The sequence below is a fragment of the Chiloscyllium plagiosum genome, chromosome 3 (genome assembly GCF_004010195.1).
Source record: "Chiloscyllium plagiosum isolate BGI_BamShark_2017 chromosome 3, ASM401019v2, whole genome shotgun sequence".
In the NCBI taxonomy this organism is placed as follows: domain Eukaryota; kingdom Metazoa; phylum Chordata; class Chondrichthyes; order Orectolobiformes; family Hemiscylliidae; genus Chiloscyllium; species Chiloscyllium plagiosum.
In genome coordinates this window covers 124,082,471-124,102,526 of record NC_057712.1, presented here as the reverse complement: position 1 = coordinate 124,102,526, position 20,056 = coordinate 124,082,471, and the positions used below count along the sequence as shown (strand labels likewise).

The window sequence follows — 20,056 nt, the reverse complement described above, 5'->3', positions numbered from 1 at the left end:
CTGTGGGGTGGGGCATTTAGGTGCTTTTTCTTGGCAGGCTGAGTACTTCTGCTGCAATGTCCACACCAAAAAGCTGTAGGAATTGCCCGGGATCTTGTCAAGTGGTTGTTACCATGCTGAACCCTTCTAAGCCCAAATCAACTGAAAAACCAATCAAAAGGATGACCCCCAGGGGGAAAAAAAACATCCTGAACACTTATACATGGTGCCAATATGTCTAATATTCTCCCTCACTACTTGAATAAGACCACACTGAATAAAACTCAATAGATTCCAGTAATTAACTACCAACTACAACATTATGCACCACAATTTCCTTGTTTTAAAGCAGCACCTTTTTCCATTTTTAGTGGACAATATCCTGGCTGGGCTGAAACGTGGTAGGTGATGTTCAGGCAAATGCCAGGCATTGACCAACTAATGACCATTCCTTGATATTCAATGTCATTACTACCACTGAATCTCCCACAACAGCAGGTCAGAGGGCAAGAATACCACAGCAAGTAACTAATCAAATGATTCCCCAAAATCTGACTAACATCTAAATGACACAAATCAGAAATATTATGGAATAATTTACACATGCCGAGATGAGCTTCAACAACACACAAGAATCTTGACACCATCCAGGACAAAGAAGCCCAACTGATTGGCACAAACATTCAGTTACTCCACTACCAATGCTCAGTTGCTACACCACATGCAAACCTGCCCACTTGGAAATCTCTCTGCTCCTTCTCTGTCATTGTGTCAAAACCCTGGAATTCCCTCCCTAACAGCTTTGTGGGTCGACCTATAACAATTGGATTATCGCAGTTTAAGAAGGAAGCTCACCACTACCTTCTTAAGGGCAATTACAGTTGGCCAATAAATGTTGGTCCAGCCAGAGATACACACATCCCATAAAGTTCAAAAAATACACCAGGTAGCTACAGATAAGATGTTGGGAAGTCCAGACCAGGGGGACTCAATTCGAAAATATAAGGGAGGTGCTATTTGGACAGATGAGAATGAAATTTCTCACTTACAGCTGTGAACCTTTGGTATTTTCTATCCTAGAGGGCTGTGGAACTTCTCACTTTGAGTATATTTAAGATAGAGATTAACCAATGGCGGAAAGATTATGGGATAGAGAGAATTAGCATTATTGAAATATTAGATCATAGAACTATCATGATATTAAATGGAGGTACAAACTTGACAGGCTAATGACTTACTGCTGTAAAATGTGAATCCACATAATGCACAGCTTAGTGTTGTATACTCTGGAGAGTATCTACAGAACTGGAATTTCCAAGTAATCTTATTAGACCTTCCCATTGTCTCTCTTCAAAATATGAGTACATGTCTAACTTTCCCAGTATTTCAGTATTGATCGATCGATCAAGCTGCAGGATGTTCACTTTGTGAACACTCTCTCCTGCTACCTCACTACCGGTCAACCTCCACTATTCTTACCAATATACTTGCTCTTTCTCATCATCCTCGACAACGATATCGCTTTAACATGCCGGTGTGACATAACTGATTCTTCTTCGTGCCAACCAAATATTTACCAGATTAGTGACTTCACTAACCCTCTTAATTACCTTGTATGGACCACGCAGAAGTAAACCTTGTAAAGTAAGTAGTAAACGCAGTGCATGTCCTTTTGTTTTGACAACCTTTCCATAATATAATTTAATGGACCTCTTGTCTCACAACCATAGAGCAAATTGAATGGTCCAGATTTAGTAGATTCAATCAAAGAAAACTCTGGTAGCAAACAACAAAAAGTCGAATCCATTAACCGAATGCTGTGAATATTTGTGACATTTTCATTAATCATTGTCTTAAGAATCAGATCGCATTTTTCTTAAGCTCCATTTGTTTTTGGATGATAAATGGTGGGCTTCAACAGCTTTATATCTTTTTAAGTACTTCAAAATATTTGCAAAGCTAGCATCTTATCCAAGTGTATGTAATTAGATTCCCTACAGTGTGGAAACAGGCCCTTCGGCCCAACCAGTCCACACCGACCCTCCAAAGAGTAACCCATCCAGACCCATTTCCCTCTGACTAATGCACCTATCGCTATGGGCAATTTAGCATGGCCAATTCACCTGATATGCACATCTTTGGACTGTGGGAGGAAACTGGAGCACCCGGAGGAAACCCACGCAGACACGGGGAGAATGTGCAAACTCCACACAGACAGACAGTCTCCCAAGACTGGAATCGAACCTGGGACCCTGATGCTGTGAGGCAGTAGTGCTAACCACTGAGCCACCGTATCGCCCATGTCTAATAGTAGTGCTCAAATAAAAATGGGAGTTAATATATCCACCTGCAATAGCGCTCAAGGAAATAGCTTCTGAAAATTGGGTCAACATATCCATGACTGTAAGAACATAGTGGCCCATTTTCATTAATAGTCCTACAGAGTCTACTAACATTCTACTAAATGGCTCTTCAGAAACTGGTATACGTATTAAAGAGGTGAAGGGAACTTCAGAAAAAACAGGCCTTCAAAGGAGGGAAAGAAGCAAACAGAAGAGACTGATCTGTGAATTCCTGTGCCTACACAGGTTGAGGGGCTGTTATCTCTTGGTCAACAGCAAAACATCCCCAGAGTATGTCCCAAACTGCACAAATTGTGTTTTTAGTTTGGAAGAATACACAAAGACAGGGGTTAAAGTACCTGTTCCAATTTCACTGGACTGAGATAGTGAGACTGAATATTCTCATCTGGACCAGCCTGGGTGCCAGCATTAGCAAGCTCAGAAGGTCACTCTTGTACTGTAGGCAAAGGAAGCAAACCTCTCAGTCAGACTGCTACAGAACAAACTAAAGGAATTAGGACAACAAACGGACACTCTTATCACGAATAGTGGAATTTAAACACGGTTGAAAGGTATCAGAACAACAGAACCTCAATCTGTAAAACTAAGGATCGTGAAATCCACTGTTTAACCACTAACGTTATCGAGTCATACAGTATGGAAACAGATATTTTGAACCAAATCATTCTTGCCAAACAAGTTTCCAAAACTAAACAAATCAGTCTCATTTGCCTGTGTTTGGCCCACACCCCTCTAAATCTTTCCTACTCATGCACCTGTTCAAATGTTTTTTAAATGTTTGAACAGTACCTGCATCTACCATATCCTTTTCGCAGTTCATTCTATATATGCTCCACCCTCTGTGTAAAAAGGTTGACCCTCTTTCCCCTCTGCTCTTAAACCTATGTCTTCTACTTTTGAACTCCCTCACCCCCAGGAAAGGACATTAGTATTTGCCTTATCTATCCCTCACATGATTTTATAAACCTAAGGTCACCCTTTAACTTCCTATGATGCAGGGAAAAAGGTCCCAGCCTATTCATCATCTCCCTATAACACAAACCTTCCAGCCCCGGTTACATCTTTGGAAATCTTTTCTGAATCCTTTCCAATTTAAAAATATCTTTAGCAAGGCAATCAGAATTCTGCGCAGTAGAACACTGCACTTCTCCAAAGTAGCCTCATCAATGTCCTGTACAACAGCAACTTGACATCTGAACTCCTAGACTCAATGGTCTGAACACAGAAGGCAAGCATGCCAAATGCCTTCTTCACTACGCTGTCTACCTGTGATGCAACTTTCAAATAACCCCTAGGTCTCGCTGTTCAACAACACTCCTCTACCATTAACTGTGCAAGTCCTGTCATAGTTTGTCTTACCAAAATGCAACACCTTGCATTTATCTAAATTAAATGCTACCTGCCACTTCTCAGCCCAATTCATCAAACTTCCTTAGTAATCTTAGATAATCTTCTTCACTGTCCACTGTGTCATCAATTTTGGTGTCATCCACAAACTTACTAACCATTTTTCCTAAATTCTCATCTTATATAAATGACAAACAACAGTGGACCCAGCACCGGTCTCTACTGCACACTGCTGGTCACAGGCCTCCAGTCCAAAACACAACCCTCCACCACCACCCTCTGACTCCTATTGTCAAGCTAATTTTGTATCCAATTGGCAAGCTCTCCTTGAATCCCACATTATCTATCTTTACTGACCAGTCTACCCAGTGAAATCCATGCAGACTGCCCTTATCTATCTACCTTGGTCACATCCTCGAAAAACTCAATCAAGTTTGTGAGACACAAATTTCCCATGCACAAAGATATGCTTACTATCCCCAGTCAGTCCTTGCTTCTCCAAATGCATGTACATCCTATCTCTCGGAATCCCTTCCAACAACTTACCCACCACAGATGTCAGACACACCAGTCTATAGTTCCCTGGCTTCTCCTTATAGCCTTTCTTAAATAAAGATGCAGGATTAGCCACACTCCAGTCCTCTGTCACTTCACTCATGGTTGTAGATGATACAAGTATGTCTGCTAGGGGCCCTGCAAGTTCTTCCCTAGCTCTAGCTTCCCACAACATCCTGGGATACACTTGATCAGGTCCCAGAGATTTATCCACCTTTGTTTTTTTAACCTCCATTGCAACAACCACAATATTTAACTTTACAGACAATTCAGAGACAGATCCACGTTGCATTTTTCTTTTTTTTTTAAAAAACTATCCTCTAATTTATAACCTATGCACTTATGTGTTGCATCATATGGGAAGGGAGATCACCTGGAATGCGTTCTTGTAAATGTTACATCTCTTTCTCAGTTGGATATAATGCAATTACAGATGAAGATATAACTTGCATTCCTGCCAAATTATTATCCAGTAGTCAACTCCATCCACAGATAATTTCTGAACAACTCCTACTACTACTATTGTGGACATCAAATCTCATTCTAGGTATACTTTGTACAACAGAATAGATGCACATTGCATTTATGTCAATGATTAAAACTACCGCTTATAATGCACTCTCAGGAGGGATAATGATGACCTCCACTAGCAAGATATTTTCTGTATTCCCTAGTAGTTGAGGTTTTAGCTGGAAAACTTGAATAAAAACAGTCCTTTATATTCCTCATCCATTTTCAATCTCTAATTGTAACTAATCTCTAACTCCACAGTCTGATCATGGTATTTTTGTCATGAGTTCCTTTTTCAGACTCAATCTTACAAACCTCAATAAGTCCCATAGGTTTTAATCAGAGCGCTAAAAGTTGAGAGGTGTTATATTTACAGTTGAAATACTTGGGCCTACGACTCTCACTTTCACACTCAGCATCTCCCTTTCCAGTTTTAAAAAGAATTCCTGGGGCATTTCCAAATGATCTCTCATGTTCTAACCTTCCAAGTTTAAAGTGGGGGGGGTCAGAAAAAATGTTCTCGGTTTTATGGATCACCTCATAATTGTCAACATTCCTGATAACCATCTCGTAACTTTTAAATTTGAGGAAAACAATTTCTTTGCGACCTTTAATACATGGAATTTACTCTTCAGGCCCATATCCACCAGTCAAAATTGCTTTGTTTTACTTTCTCAGATTCAATGTAGGTTTGTCCAGACTGCCTCCTTAAGTTTCAAATCACACAACACCAGGTTATAATCCAACAGGTTTAATTGGAAGCACACTAGCTTTCGGAGCGACGCTCCTTCATCAGGTGATTGTGACAATCACCTGATGAAGGAGCGTCGATCCGAAAGCTAGTGTGCTTCCAATTAAACCTGTTGGACTATAACCTGGTGTTGTGTGATTTTTAACTTTGTACACCCCAGTCCAACACCGGCATCCCCGAATCATCCTTAAGTTTCATTTTTCATCTATCTTCAGTTTCTGGATATTACCACAATCTGATCCATGGTGTTTTGCTCATTAGTTAACTTCTCGGGCTCCTTCTCACAAACATCAGTAAGTCTCACAGGCTTCATTCAGACTGCTAGAAGTTGTGCAAGTAGGTGCCCCACTTACAATTGAAACACTTAGGCCTGTACGTTTCAGAAACGAACTTGTGTGCATCCTTTCCTGCAATGTCATAGTCCACTCAAAACCTGCACCGAGAGTGGTGCAATAATCTTATGCGCTCTATCCATCAACCCGCTCTGCCTGGGAATTAACCAGTTTCCTTCAGCCATTTTGTACTTTTTCCTACCTTTACAGACATGAATGAATAGCCCCACGTCCTTATTCACATGTTTGGCATAGCCCGTACAAATTTAAACATTTCCTCTTTTGTTTTGAAAAAGGTGCAGCTTTCTGAGCTAGTATTTTTTTTTCTTTCTTTCTCTTGCTTCTCATCTCTTTTCCTTTTTAATTCAAGCTCCAGGTTCTTAAATTCTCATTCTATTTCTTTTGTCTGAAATGCTTGTTCTTTTTCCCCTCAAGCTGAAGTTTTTAAGCCCCATTAATCTTCCATTTTCAGCATCATCACTTCTTTCTCATGCTCACTCTGCTTTAGCTGCTCTCACTAACTTGAATGACTAACCACTCAGCATACCTAGGCCCAATTCCAAGTATGGTGCCATAACTGTCTCTTCTTTTCTAATTTTTGCAGGAAGTCCACCTTTAATTCCTTTGCCAATATTAATGTCTTAGCCTTAATTAAGCCCAGTATAGAAGTCAGGGATAACGCATCTATCTGCAGAATGGCTTCAGCCACTTACAATGCTCTCTCATTTTGCAGTATCAGAAATCTGTTATCTGTCCTTTTCTCCTTTACCAATTATTCTTACTCCAGGGCCCTGAACTTATGTCACAACCCTGTTAGGACTGCACTGTTAATCAAGGCGGACTAGACTGCACAAATGTATAAGTGACCAATTGAATCACCAACATAATTAACAGGCCTGACCCCCAGTTGATAATGGTTGCTCCCAGATTTACTGGCTCGTTCTCAGGACCAATGCCACAACAAAAATAAAGGACTGTGATGCTGGAAATCCGAAACAAAAACAAAAATTGTTGGAAAAACTCCAAGTCTGGCAGCATCTGTGGAGAGAAAGCAGAGTCAATGCTTCAGGCCCACTAACCCTTCTTCAGACGTGCCACAACATGTTCACAGTGCTTACCATGACATGTTCAGGATGCTCTGGAATCAACCATACATCAGATTAAGCCAGACTTTGGTTTGTGTAAAGTGACAGGATTAATTACCTGAGTTTACCTCTAGGTAGCAGCAACCACAGTATGAATAAATTTGAAATCTGAAAGTGAGAAAAGTATGTCTAAGACGAGTATTTGAAACTTTAAAATGGGGAACCAGGTGGGCATGAAAGCTGAGCTAGCTGAAGTGCACTGGAATACAAGACTAGGAAATAAATAAACAGAGAAGCAATTCAAAGTTTGTGCGAAGATTTGTAGCTCGGGTGCTCGTTGTTGTGGTTCTGTTCACCGAGCTGGAAGTTTTTGTTGCAAACGTTTCGTCCCCTGGCTAGGCGACATCATCAGTGCTTGGGAGCCTCCTGTGAAGCGCTTCTTTGATGTTTCCTCCGGTGTTTATAGTGGTCTGTCCCTGCCGCTTCCGGTTGTCAGTTTCAGCTGTCCGCTGTAGTGGTTGGTATATTGGGTCCAGGTCAATGTGTTTGTTGATGGAGTTTGTGGATGAATGCCATGCCTCTAGGAATTCCCTGGCTGTTCTCTGTCTGGCTTGCCCTATGATAGTAGTGTTGTCCCAGTCGAATTCATGTTGCTTGTTGTCTGCGTGTGTGGCTACTAAGGATAGCTGGTCGTGTCGTTTCGTGGCTAGTTGATGTTCATGTATGCGGATTGTTAGCTGTCTTCCTGTTTGTCCTATATAGTGTTTAGTGCAGTCCTTGCATAGGATTTTGTACACTACATTAGTTTTGCACATGTTGGGTATTGGGTCCTTCGTTCTGGTGAGTTGTTGTCTGACCACGGAACGAGGACATACCACAACCAAAAGGACTAGCCACACTACCATACATCAGGAGCATCTCGGAACTAACAGCCAGACTACTGCGACCCCTAGGACCCATAACGGCACACAAACCAACAGCCACGCTCAGACAACAACTCAACAGAACGAAGGACCCGATACCCAACATGAGCAAAACTAATGTAGTGTAAAAAATACCATGCAAGGACTGCACAAAACACTATATAGGACAGTTGGCTATCCTTTTCTTCTTCTCTCGTGAATCGGATTCCTGTGAGTGTGGCGTTGATGATCCGGTGTGTTTTTTCTATTTCCGTGTTTTTAATGATTACAAACGTGTCATCGACATATCTGACCCAGAGTTTGGGTTGAATTTGTGGTAGGACTGTTTGTTCTAACCTTTGCATAACTGCCTCTGCTATGAGTCCCGAGATTGGTGATCCCATGGGTGTTCCGTTGATTTGTTCGTATATCTGGTTGTTGAATGTGAAGTGTGTTGTGAGGCACAAGTCCAGTAGTTTAAGTATGCCAACTTTGTTGATAGGTTCAGCGTCCTGTTTTCTGTTCTGTATGTCCAGTAGCCACGAAACGACACGACCAGCTATCCTTTGTAGCCACACACGCAGTCAACAAGCAACATGAATTCGACTGGGACAACACTACTATCATAGGGCAAGCCAGACAGAGAACAGCCAGGGAATTCCTAGATGCATGGCATTCATCCACAAACTCCATCAACAAACACATTGACCTGGACCCAATATACCAACCACTACAGCGGACAGCTGAAACTGACAACCGGAAGCGGCAGGGACAGACCACTATAAACACCGGAGGAAACATCAAAGAAGCGCTTCACAGGAGGCTCCCAAGCACTGATGATGTCGCCTAGCCAGGGGACGAAACGTTTGCAACAAAAAATTCCAGCTCGGCGAAGAGAAGCAATGGCATACATTTAAAGGGGATATTTCAGAATACTGAAGAGTAAGTACATTCCTACACAAGAGAAAATTTTGAAGGTAGGGCTCACCATCTATGGTTAACAAAATAATTATGGAAAGCATCAAACCTAAGGAAAAGGCATACAAAATCTCAAGGAATGAGTGACAAGTAGATGCTTGGGCAGAATATAAAGAATGGCAAAAAATGACTAAAAGATTAATCAAGAAAAAGAAATTAGAGTACGAGAGGAAGGGAGTTAGAAATAAAAATACAGACAGCAAGTGTTTCTACATTTTATTTAAAAAAGACGAAGGACAGGAAGTGTTGGTCCTCAGAAAAGTAAGAATAGCAAGTTAATAGTAGATAATCAGGAAAAGGAAGATAAAGTAAACAAATATCTCATTTCTATCTTCATTATAGGGGATATTAAAAATATTCCTGTATTAGCTGTAAACTAGGAGATAGAAGATGGGAAGTTTATTAAATTACAATCACTGGCAAAATGGCGTTGAGCCAACTGGGGAAACTGTGCACTGACAAGTCCTTGGGTCCTGATGGACGTCATTCTTAAAAGACATGGTTAATAAGGTAGATGCACTCGTATTAATTTTCCAAAATTCTTCAGATATAGAAAAGTAACAAATATAACCCTGCCAAGAACAAAGAGGCAGAAAAAAGGAAACTACAACACCAGTTAGTCTGATGTCTGTCATGGGGAAGATGTTAAAGGTAACAACTGTATACTTCAAAAAAACTCAAATTAACCAGGAATGATTACCAATTTTGTTAAAGGAAAATCAAGTTTAATGAATAGATTGGAACTCTTTATAAGGTGTAACGCACACTGGGGATAAAGGGATGCCTGAAGACATAATGTACACAGATTTTGAGAAGGTAAGTGACATAGTGATAAAATTTATGCACAAAGTAGTTCTTAATGTCGGAGGTAAAATGTTAGCATGATTGACGGGCTGGCAGAAACAGAATAAACATGAATGAGTTTTGTTTCTGATTGACAGGATGCAATGACTGGAGTCTCGCAGCAGTTTGTGCTGCGTCCTAATTTGTTACAATATATATCATGACTTAGATGAGGGGAACAAAGGCATGGCAGCTAAGGGTGTAGATTTGCTTGCTGAGCTGTAGGTTTGATATCCAGACGTTTCATTACCTGGCTAGGTATCATCATCAGTGGCGACCTCCAAGTGAAGCAAAGCTGTTGTCTCCTGCTTTTTATTTATATCTTTCTCCTGGATGGGGTTCCTGGGTTTGTGGTGATGTCATTTCCTGTTCATTTTCTGAGGAGTTGATAGATGGTATCTAGATCTATGTGCTTGTTTACGGCGTTGTGGTTGGAGTGCCAGGCCTCTAGGAATTCTCTGGCATGTCTTTGCTTAGCCTGTCCCAGGATAGATGTGTTGTCCCAGTCGAAATGGTGTTTTGTTTTCATCTGTGTGTAGGGCTACGAGGGAGAGAAGATCGTGTCTTTTTGTGGCTAGCTGGTGTTCATGTATCCTGGAGGTCACCACTGATGATGTTACCTAGCCAGTAATGAAACGTCTGGATATCAAACCTACAACTCAGTGAGCAAACATACACCCTAAACCTCAACCTGAGCTACAAACCTTCACAAACCTTGCGTATGGCAGCTAAATTTGAGGATGATACAAAGATAGCTAAAAGATAGCTAAAGGTATGTGGTATGAAGGAGTTAGAGAGAATCAGCAATGAACAAACTGAATGACAAAGGCTATAAGACATATGAGCAGAAATTAGGCCATTCAGCCCATCAAATCTACTCCACCATTCAATCATGGCTGATACGTTTTTCAACCCCATTCTCCCACTTTCTTCCCATAACCCCCAAGTCCCTTGATCCTCGATAACCTATCTACCTCAGTCTTAAATATACTCAATGACCCAGCCTCCACAGCCTTTTGTGGCTATGAATTCCATAGATTCACCATTCTCTGGTTGAAGACATTTCTCCTCATCTCTATTGTAAACCCAATTCCCTTACTCTGAGGCTATGCCTTCGCGTACTTGTCTCTCCTACCAATGGAAACATATTCCTCACATCTACTCTGTCCAGGCCATTCAGTATGTTTCAATTAGATCCCCTCTCATCCTTCTAAACGCCATTGAGTCTAAACCCAGAGTCCTCAAACGTTCCTCATACGTTAAGCTTTTCATTCCTGGGACCATTCTTGTGAACCTCCTCTGAACACGCCCCAGGGCCAGTACATCCTTCGTGAGATATGAGGCCCAAAACTGCACACAATGCTCCAACTATGGCCTGACCAGAGCCTTTAGAGCTTCAGAAGTATATCCTTGCTATTAAATTCAAACTCTCAAAATAAATGCCATCATTGCATTTCCTTCCCAACTACTGACTCAGTCTGCAAGTTTACCTTGAGAGAATCCGGATGAAAACTCCCAAGTCTCTTTACACTTGAGACTTCTGAATTTTTTCCCCATGTAGGAAATAGTCCATGCCTCTATTTTCCCTACCAAAGTGCATGACCTCACACTTTCCCATGTTGTACTCTATCTGCCACTTCTTTGCCCACTTCCCCAAACTGTCCAAATCCTTCTGCAGCCTGCCCACCTTCTCAATGCTACCTGTCCCTCTACCTATCTTTGTATCATCTGCAAACTTAGCCAGAACGCCCTCAGTTCCTTCATCTAGATCGTTAATGTACACAGTGAAAATTTGTGGTGCCAACACTGAGCCTTGCGGAACACCACTTGTCACTAGCTGCCATCCTGAGAAGGACCCTTTTATCCCCACTCTCTGCTTTCTGCCAGCCAGCCAAGCTTTCATGCATGCCAGCACGTTGACTCTGACACCATAGGCCTTGGCCTTACTCAGTAGTCTCCTGTTCGGCACCTTGTCAAAGGCCTTCTTAAAGTCCAGTTAGAGAACATCCATTGGCTCTCCTTAGTCTAACCTACTCATTACTTCCTCAAAGAATTCTTGCAGATTTGTCAGGCATGAACTCCCCTTGATGAAACCATGCTGACTTTGCCCTATTGTAGCATACACTTCCAATATTCATAAATCTTATCCTTCACAATAGATGCCAGGATCTTACCCATCACAGAGTTTAGACTAATCGGTCTGTAATATTCAGTCTTTTGCCTTATTCCTTTTTTAAACAGGGGTCTCGTGTTAGCAATTTTACAGTCCTCTCAGACCATCCCTGAAAGATCACCACTAACATGATCTCCACTATCTCTTAAGCTAGCTCCCTTAGAACTTTGGGGTGTAGTCCATCTGGTCCAGGTTATTTATCCACCTTTTGGTCATTCAGTGTTTTCTAGCATCTTCTTCTTGGTGATAGCCACCATATTCAGCTTTGCCCTCTCACTCTATTGAATTTTTGAGATATCACTCGTGCCTTCCACTATGAAGAGTGACACAAAGTAATTATTCAGATCCTCAGCCATTTCCTTATTATACACTACTATCTCTCCAGCATCATTTTCCAGCAGCCCCATGTCCACTTTTGCCTTTTACATATCTAAAGAAACTCTTTCAGTCTTCTGTTATATTACTGGCTTGCTTACCCTCCTATTTAATTTTCTTCCTCCTCCTCATTTCTTTTCTCATTGCCCTCCGTTGGTTTTTGTAAGCTTCCTAATCCTCTGGTTTCCTTCTGCCCTTCGCCACATTACATGCTTTCTCTTTTACTTTTATGCTATCCCTGACTGCCCTTTCTCATGATTTTATAAAGGGGTTTGCATGTAAACTTCTAATTGGCTGCACGGGTGATTACTGGTGGTGGTTAATAGTTAAAAATAAAAAAAAGACATAGGCATCTGGTGGTGGGAAAGTCAATTGGTTGTGAGAGATAAGACTTCCAGATATAAAAATAGAAAACAAAATCTCAGATTAAAAAAGAATAAAGCAGATCCGAAAAGGCTCTTCTGGCATAGTGGCAGAAGCTCTACCTCCGTACCAGGAGCCCTGGGTTCAAATACAACCTGCTAAAGAAGTGTATAATACCATCTCTAAACGGGGTTAAAAAAAAATCACACAACACCAGGTTATAGCCCAAAAGGTTTAATTGGAAGCACTAGCTTTCGGAGCGCTGCTCCTTCATCAGGTGGTTGTGCAGCACACAATTGTAAGAAGCAGAATTTATCGCAAAAGTTTACAGTGTGATGTAACTGAAATTATACATTGAAACATACCATGACTGTTTGTTAAGTCTCTCATCTGTTAAAATGACAATGTTAGTTTCGCTTCTTTCATACGTAATCACAAAACTTTTTTTTTTAAAAAGTTACATTCTCAGGTTAACTTTCACAATTGGTGTCAGCCCAGATAATGTGTTGAAGGTGTTTTCCCCCTGTGTGCTGTGTCTGTACCATAATGTTTAGAGTGATTCTAATCTAAAAAAATTAGTTAACGGAGTCTTACATGGATTCATGATCTAAATCATCTCTGAATGGGTTGACTGTGTAAATATCTACAAATAGACTGGAAAAGTCAGATGGACAAAGGTAGCAATGTTGAGTTCATAAAATATAAAGCAGACCCTGGGGAGGACTCTTGTGGTACAGTCCTGGTGCACCTATCTCTGAGCCAGGAGGCCCAAGCTCCAATCACACCTGCTGAACAGGTGTGTAATAACATCTCTATACAGTTGATTAAAAACTATCCCACAATGCAGACCCAGTACATGAGCAGATAGTGGTTAAAAGCAAAAATAAATTCAGTGATTTGGTAGTTGGAAAGCTGCTTGGTTGTGAGAAATAACACTTCCGGACAGTTTTTAAAAAAATGCAGACCCAGATGGCTCTTGTGAAGTAGTGGCAATATCTGTACCTCTAAACCAGGAGGCCTAGGATTAAATCCCACCTGCTCCAGAGGAGAGTGATAACATCTCTGAACAAGTTGATGAGGAAATTCATAAAGCAGACCCAGCACAGGTGATTTGCTGATGGTGGTTAATAGATGAAAAAATAACCTGGATGATTTGGTGATAGGAAACAAAACAGTTCAGTTGGGTACTGCAACACTTGAAAACTTGATGTCTTGACAACAGTCCACATTACAGAGGAGGAAGCACTGGAGGTCTTAAAATGCATAAAGACAGCTAAATCCTCAGCACCTGATCAAGTGCATCCTTAGACTTTGTAGAAAGCAAGAGAAGAAATTGAAGGGCCACGAGCTGAGAGATTGATATCTACAGTCTTGGGTGAGGTGCCGTAAGACTGGAGTGTAAGAGGTTGCGGGATGACCTTATAGAGGTTTATAAAATCATGAGGGGTATAGATAAGGTGTATGACAAAGTCTTTTTGTTTGGGTACGTGAGTTGAAAATTAGAGAGCATAGGTGGAAGGTCAGAGGTGAAAGATTTAAAAAGGACTTGAGGAGCAACTTTTTCACAGAGGGTGGCGAGTAAATGGAATGAACTGCTGGAGGAAGTAGTAGATGCAGGTACAATTACAGTTACATCATTTAAAAGACATTTCGAAGATACATGAATAGAAAAGATTTACAGGGACATGCACAAAACGTAGGCAAATCGGACTAATTTAGTTTGGGAAACCTGGTCAACTTGGATAAGTTGGACCGAAGAGTCTATTTCCATGCTGTATGACTATGACATCCGCATTGAAAAAAGGAAATATAAAATAAAGCAGACCCAGCAATACATCTACAGAATTCTCTGTTCCAGGCTGGGATTAGCCAATGTACACCACAAGTAGTGGCTCTAATTTGGTACTCAATAATAAATTACCCTTTCCAACTGGGTTTCCTGAGTCTTGAGAGATAAGTTGAGTAACTGGGCAAAATTTGGCAGATGAGTATAATTTAAGAAAATGTGGAGTTTTTCACTTTGACAGGAAGGAAAAAAAAACAGACCCTTATTTTAACAGAGAATGAGTGTGGAATCCCAAAGTGCAGAGGGATCTAAGTATAGTAATGCAGGAGTCAAGGGATGTGGAATCAAGGGTTATGGAGCTAAGGCAGGAACAGGATACTGAATAAGGATGATCAGTCATGATCATATTGAATGGTGGTGCAGGCTCGAAGGCAGAATGGCCTATTCCTGCACCTATTGTCTATTGAGTCACATATAAAGGTAGTACGCATATGCAGGAAGTAACTAAGGCAGCTAATGGAATGTTATCCTTTAAAATGATAGGAACTGAACTTAAAAAAATAAGATTATTATGCTACAATTATACAGGGAATTGTTCAGACCATATCCTGACACACTGTAGTTTTTGGCTCCCTATTTAAGGAACAATGTGACTGCAATAGAGCCAGTTCAGATGAAGTTTAATGGATCAATACTGGATTGAGTGGATATGATGAAAGTTTGCACAAACCAGGCTTGTTGCCATTGAAGTCTGGAAAGAGGAGGGGTGACTTGACTGAATGGTCTTGACAAGGTAAGGGTGGAAAGGATGACTTCTCCTGTGAATGAATCTGGAACTTAGGTAACATTGTTTGAAAATTAGGAGTCGCCCTTTTGAACTGAAATGGGAAGTGTTGCCTCAGAGCATTATGTGGACTTTGGAACTGTCCATCAGAAGAGAGTGGATGTGGGGTCAAGGAATATTTTTAAGACAGAAGCAGATAGATTTTTGTTATGCAAGGGAATCAAAGGTTAACAAGGTATCTGGGAATGTAAATTCACTTTCGAAACAGACCAGCCACGATCCTACTAAGTGGCAGAGCAGGTTTGAGGCACCAAATAGCTTACTTCTGCTCCTAATTTATATACTATTATGTATATTCCTAACAAATTCAGTCCACATTCCCAAAACAAAATTGAAATTCTTGAATCAAAATTAAACTCACTTTTCAGCAACAGGTTTGGCAATATTTTCAAAAATTTCCTCTTGTTTTGCTCCTTGATCAAAAATTTGCTGGAATCTGTAAAAGAAATTATTTTAAGCCATATCATATGACTCTTCATAGAGTATACAAATTAAAGCCATTCACCTTTACAGCCTGTTTTTTTGGAAACATCTGTAAACTTTGGAGAAAGTCAACTCTTTCAACACCTTCCCCTACCATTGCAATCAAAGTTTAACTTTTCCACATCCTAAGAATTAGACCATTATCTAGGAAGATTAAAAAATCTTAAAGCCATCAGAAAAGGCGACAAAGAGGGTTTAGCTCAGCTCGTCTTACAGAGAATGGGAGTACCTGCACATCCACTAATATCATTTATTGTATCCGTTGCTCCCGATGCGGTCTCCTCTACATTGGGGAGACTGGGCGCCTCCTAGCAGAGCGCTTTAGGGAACATCTCCGAGACACTCGCACCAATCAACCAAACTGCCCAGTGGCTCAACATTTCAATTCCCCCTCCCACTCTGCCGAGGATATGGAGGTGCTGGGCCTCCTCCACCGCCGCTCCCTCACCACCAGACGCATGGAAGAAGAACGCCTCATCTTCCGCCTCGGAACACTTCAACCCCAGGGCATCAATATGGATTTCAACAGCTTCCTCATTTCCCCTTCCCCCACCTCATCCTAGTTTCTAACCTCCAGCAAAACTGTCCCCTTGACTTGTCCGGACTTGTCCGACGTGCCCAGCTCCTTTTCCACCTATCCAACTCCACCCTCTCCTCCCTGACCTATCACCTTCATCTCCTCCCCCACTGACCTATTGTACTCTATGCTACTCTATCCCCATGCCCACCCTCCTCTAGCTTATCTCTCCACGCTTCAGGCTCTCTGCCTTTATTCCTGATGAAGGGCTTTTGCCCGAAACATCTATTTCGAAGCTCCTCAGATGCTGCCTGAATTGCTGTGCTCTTCCAGCACCACTGATCCAGTACACGTGAGGGGCCAAACGGCCTTCAGTGCTTTACCAATCCTATTCCTTTTACTACTGCCATTAAACACTTTCATGCAGATCAACAAAGTTAAATTAAATGAACCAATCATTCCTGCAAGCTTGGTTACAAGATCAAGTCAGAAACTAGGAATTCTGCAGCAAATAACTCAAGGCCACTTTTGGAATTTTGTGTGCAATTCTGGTCTCCCTCCTACCAGAAGGATGTTGTGAAACTTGAAAGGGTGCAGAAATGATTTACAAGAATGTTGCCAGGGTTGGAGGGTTTGAGTTAGAGGGAGAGGCTGAACAAGCACATCGGGGTCATCGTTTAATGTCTTGAAATGGGTAAAGGTGGATAAATCCCCAGGACCTGATCAGGTGTACTCTAGAACTCTGTAGGAAGCTAGAGAAGTGATTGCTGGGCCTCTTGCTGAGATATTTGTATCATCGATAGTCACAGGTGAGGTGCCGGAAGACTGGAGGTTAGCTAACGTGGTACCACTGTTTAAGAAGGGTGGTAAGGACACGCCAGGGAACTATAGACCGGTGAGCCGGACGTCGGTGGTGGGCAAGCTGTTGGAGGGAATCCTGACGGACAGGATGTACATGTATTTGGAAAGGCAAGGACTGATTCGGGATAGTCAACATGGCTTTGCGGATGGGAAATCATGTCTCACAAACTTGATTGAGTTTCTGAGGAAGTAACAAAGAGGATTGATGAGGGCAGAGCAGTAGATGTGATTTATATGGACTTCAGTAAGGCGTTCGACAAGGTTCCCCATGGGAGCATGATTAATAAGGTTAGATCTCACAGAATACAGGGAGTACTAGCCATTTGGATACAGAACTGGCTCAAAGATAGAAGACAGAGGGTGGTGGCGGAGGGTTGTTTTTCAGACTGGAGGCCTGTGACCAGTGGAGTACCATAATGATCGGTGATGGGTTCTCTACTCTTTGTCATTTACATAAATGATTTGTATGCAAGCATAAGGAGGTACAGTTAGTAAGTTTGCAGATGACACCAAAATCGGAGGTGTAGTGGACAACGAAGACGGTTACCTCAGATTACAACAGGATCTGGACCAGATGGACCAATGGGCTGAGAAGTGGCAGATGGAGTTTAATTCAGATAAATGCGAGGTGTGGCATTTTGTGAAAGCAAATCTTAGCAGGACTTATACACTTAATGGTAAGGTCCTAGGGTGTGTTGTCGAACAAAGAGACCTTAGAGTACAGCTTCATAGCTCCTTGAAAGTGGAGTTGCAGGTAGATAGGATAGTGAAGAAGGCGGTTGGTATGCTTTCCTTTATTGGTCAGAGTATTGAGTACAGGAGTTTGGAAGTCATGTTGCAGCTGTACAGGACATTGGTTAGGCCACTATAGGAATACTGCATGCAATTCTGGTCTCCCTCCTATCGGAAAGATGTTGTGAAATTTGAAAGGGTTGAGAAAAGATTTACAAGGATGTTGCCAGGGTTGGAGGATTTGAGCTAGAGGAGAGGCTGAATAGACTGGGACTGTTTTCCCTGAAGAGTCAGAGGCTGAAGGGTGACCTTATAGAGGTTTACAAAATTATGAGGGGCATGGATAGGGTAAATAGTCTTTTCCCTGGGGTCGAGGAGTCCAGAACTAGAGGGCACAGGTTTAGGGTGAGAGGGGAAAGATATAAAAGACCTATGAGGCAACATTTTCACACAGAATGGAACGTGTATGGAATGAGCTGCCAGAGGAAGTGGTGGAGGCTGGTGCAATTGCAACATTTAAGAGCCATTTGGATGAGTATATGAATAGGAAGGGTTTGGAGGGATATGGACCGGGTGCTGGCAGGTGGGACTAGATTGGGTTGGGATATCTGGTCGGCATGGATGGGTTGGACCGAAGGGTCTGTTTCCATGCTGTACATCTCTATGACTCTAAGCTGGGACTGTTTTCCCAGGAGCTTCAGAGGCTGACGGGTGATCTTATACAGGTTTATAAAATCATGAGGGCCATGAATAAGGTAAATAAATAGGGGGATCCAAGATGGTGGCATCCTGGTAGGATCACGTTTGCTGGGCTCTGCGCTCCAACACCAGCCCAACAGAGGCAGAACTCATCCAAAATTCTCTACTGTGCGTACAAACACAGTAAAGGAGCTGGAACCATGAAAGGTCTTACTTACCTTTGTCTTTGCAGCTGAAGAATGCCAGAGAAAAGAGGAAGCTTGCCTGGGGCCGAGGCCACAGCCCAACCCACTGAAGCAGCGGGCTTGCTTTCTCACCAGACCCTGATTGAGGAGCTGCCAAATCTCGCGAGGTCCTGGGAAGGCAGATCCAGGAAAAAAATTGAAGAGAAGGTGGCTCCTGTATCTGCTATGCTGCAAGACCTGGGAAAAAGGACCAATGAGCTTGAGCGCTGGGCTGCAGGGATAGAGGCAGAGACTGAATCCTCCAAGAGCTGGATCAAAGCCCTGGAAATACAGGTCTGAGGTCTATTAGATCTGGGAAACGATTTTAAAAACAGAGGTAGAAGAACGACCCTGCACATTGTTGGCATACCAGAGGGGACAGAAGGTGAACAGCCAGTGGTGGAGGCAATACACAGGGATCCAAATATAACCGCTCCAGAAGTGGGGATGAAGTCAAATAAGATTGTACTGTGTGCGGATGAGGTTCTTGTCTTCTAATCAAACCCAAACAGCTTCAGTGCCACATCTGATACAATGCATCAACTTATTAGTGGCTTCTTGGGTTATAAGATCAATTTTGTGGAGTCAGAGGCCATGCCCATGGGTGGTCTCCCGAGAGTGGAGCTCAGTTCCCCTTTAGATAGTCGCAGGAGGGCTTTCTCTATTTAGGCATATTTATTACTCCCATTTTTGATCTGCTATTTAAAGCCAATTTTGCCCATTTATTTGACAGAATCAAGCAGGACCTTCATAGATGGAAGGTACTTCCGATCTCTTGGTTAAGTCAGATAGCCCTTGTTAAAATGAACATTCTGCCCTGTTGTTGTATCCTGTGTGAATGCTTCCTTTGATTTTTACTAAACAAAGATTTAGAAGTCTGAACAGCTGGTTTAGTTCTTTTGTCTGGTATCGCAAGCGGCCCTTAACTAAATTGACTAAATTGCAGTTCCCTTACAGACTGGGAGGAGTGGACCTCCCAGATATCAAAAACTATCAACGCAAGGAGTATCAGATATAAGGTCGGTGAACTTAAGGCGTGGATAGGTACCTGGGACTACGATGTTGTGGCCATCACGGAAACGTGGATAGAAGAGGGACAGGAATGGTTGTTGGAGGTTCCTGGTTACAGATGTTTCAGTAGGATTAGGGAGGGTGGTAAAAAAGGAGAGGGGGTGGCGTTGCTAATTAGAAATGGTATAAAGGCTGCAGAAAGGCAGTTCGAGGGGGATCTGCCTTTAGAGGTAGTATGGGCTGAAGTCAGAAATAGGAAAGGAGCAGTCACATTGTTGGGTGTTTACTATAGGCCCCCACAATAGCAGCAGAGATGTGGAGAAACAGATGGGGAAACAGATTT

At 42.1% G+C, this 20,056-nt stretch overlaps 1 protein-coding gene across 2 annotated transcripts in view; it reads right to left on the bottom strand.

Annotated features, from left to right (window-relative positions):
* Positions 1-20,056, bottom strand: part of kif6 (kinesin family member 6) — a 565,092-nt gene that overhangs the window by 517,108 nt on the left and 27,928 nt on the right. For both annotated transcript variants that reach the window (XM_043687249.1, XM_043687250.1), the window contains exon 3: positions 15,548-15,622. In XM_043687249.1, coding sequence (XP_043543184.1) covers positions 15,548-15,622 — 75 coding nt within the window. The remainder of the gene's footprint in view (positions 1-15,547; positions 15,623-20,056) is intronic.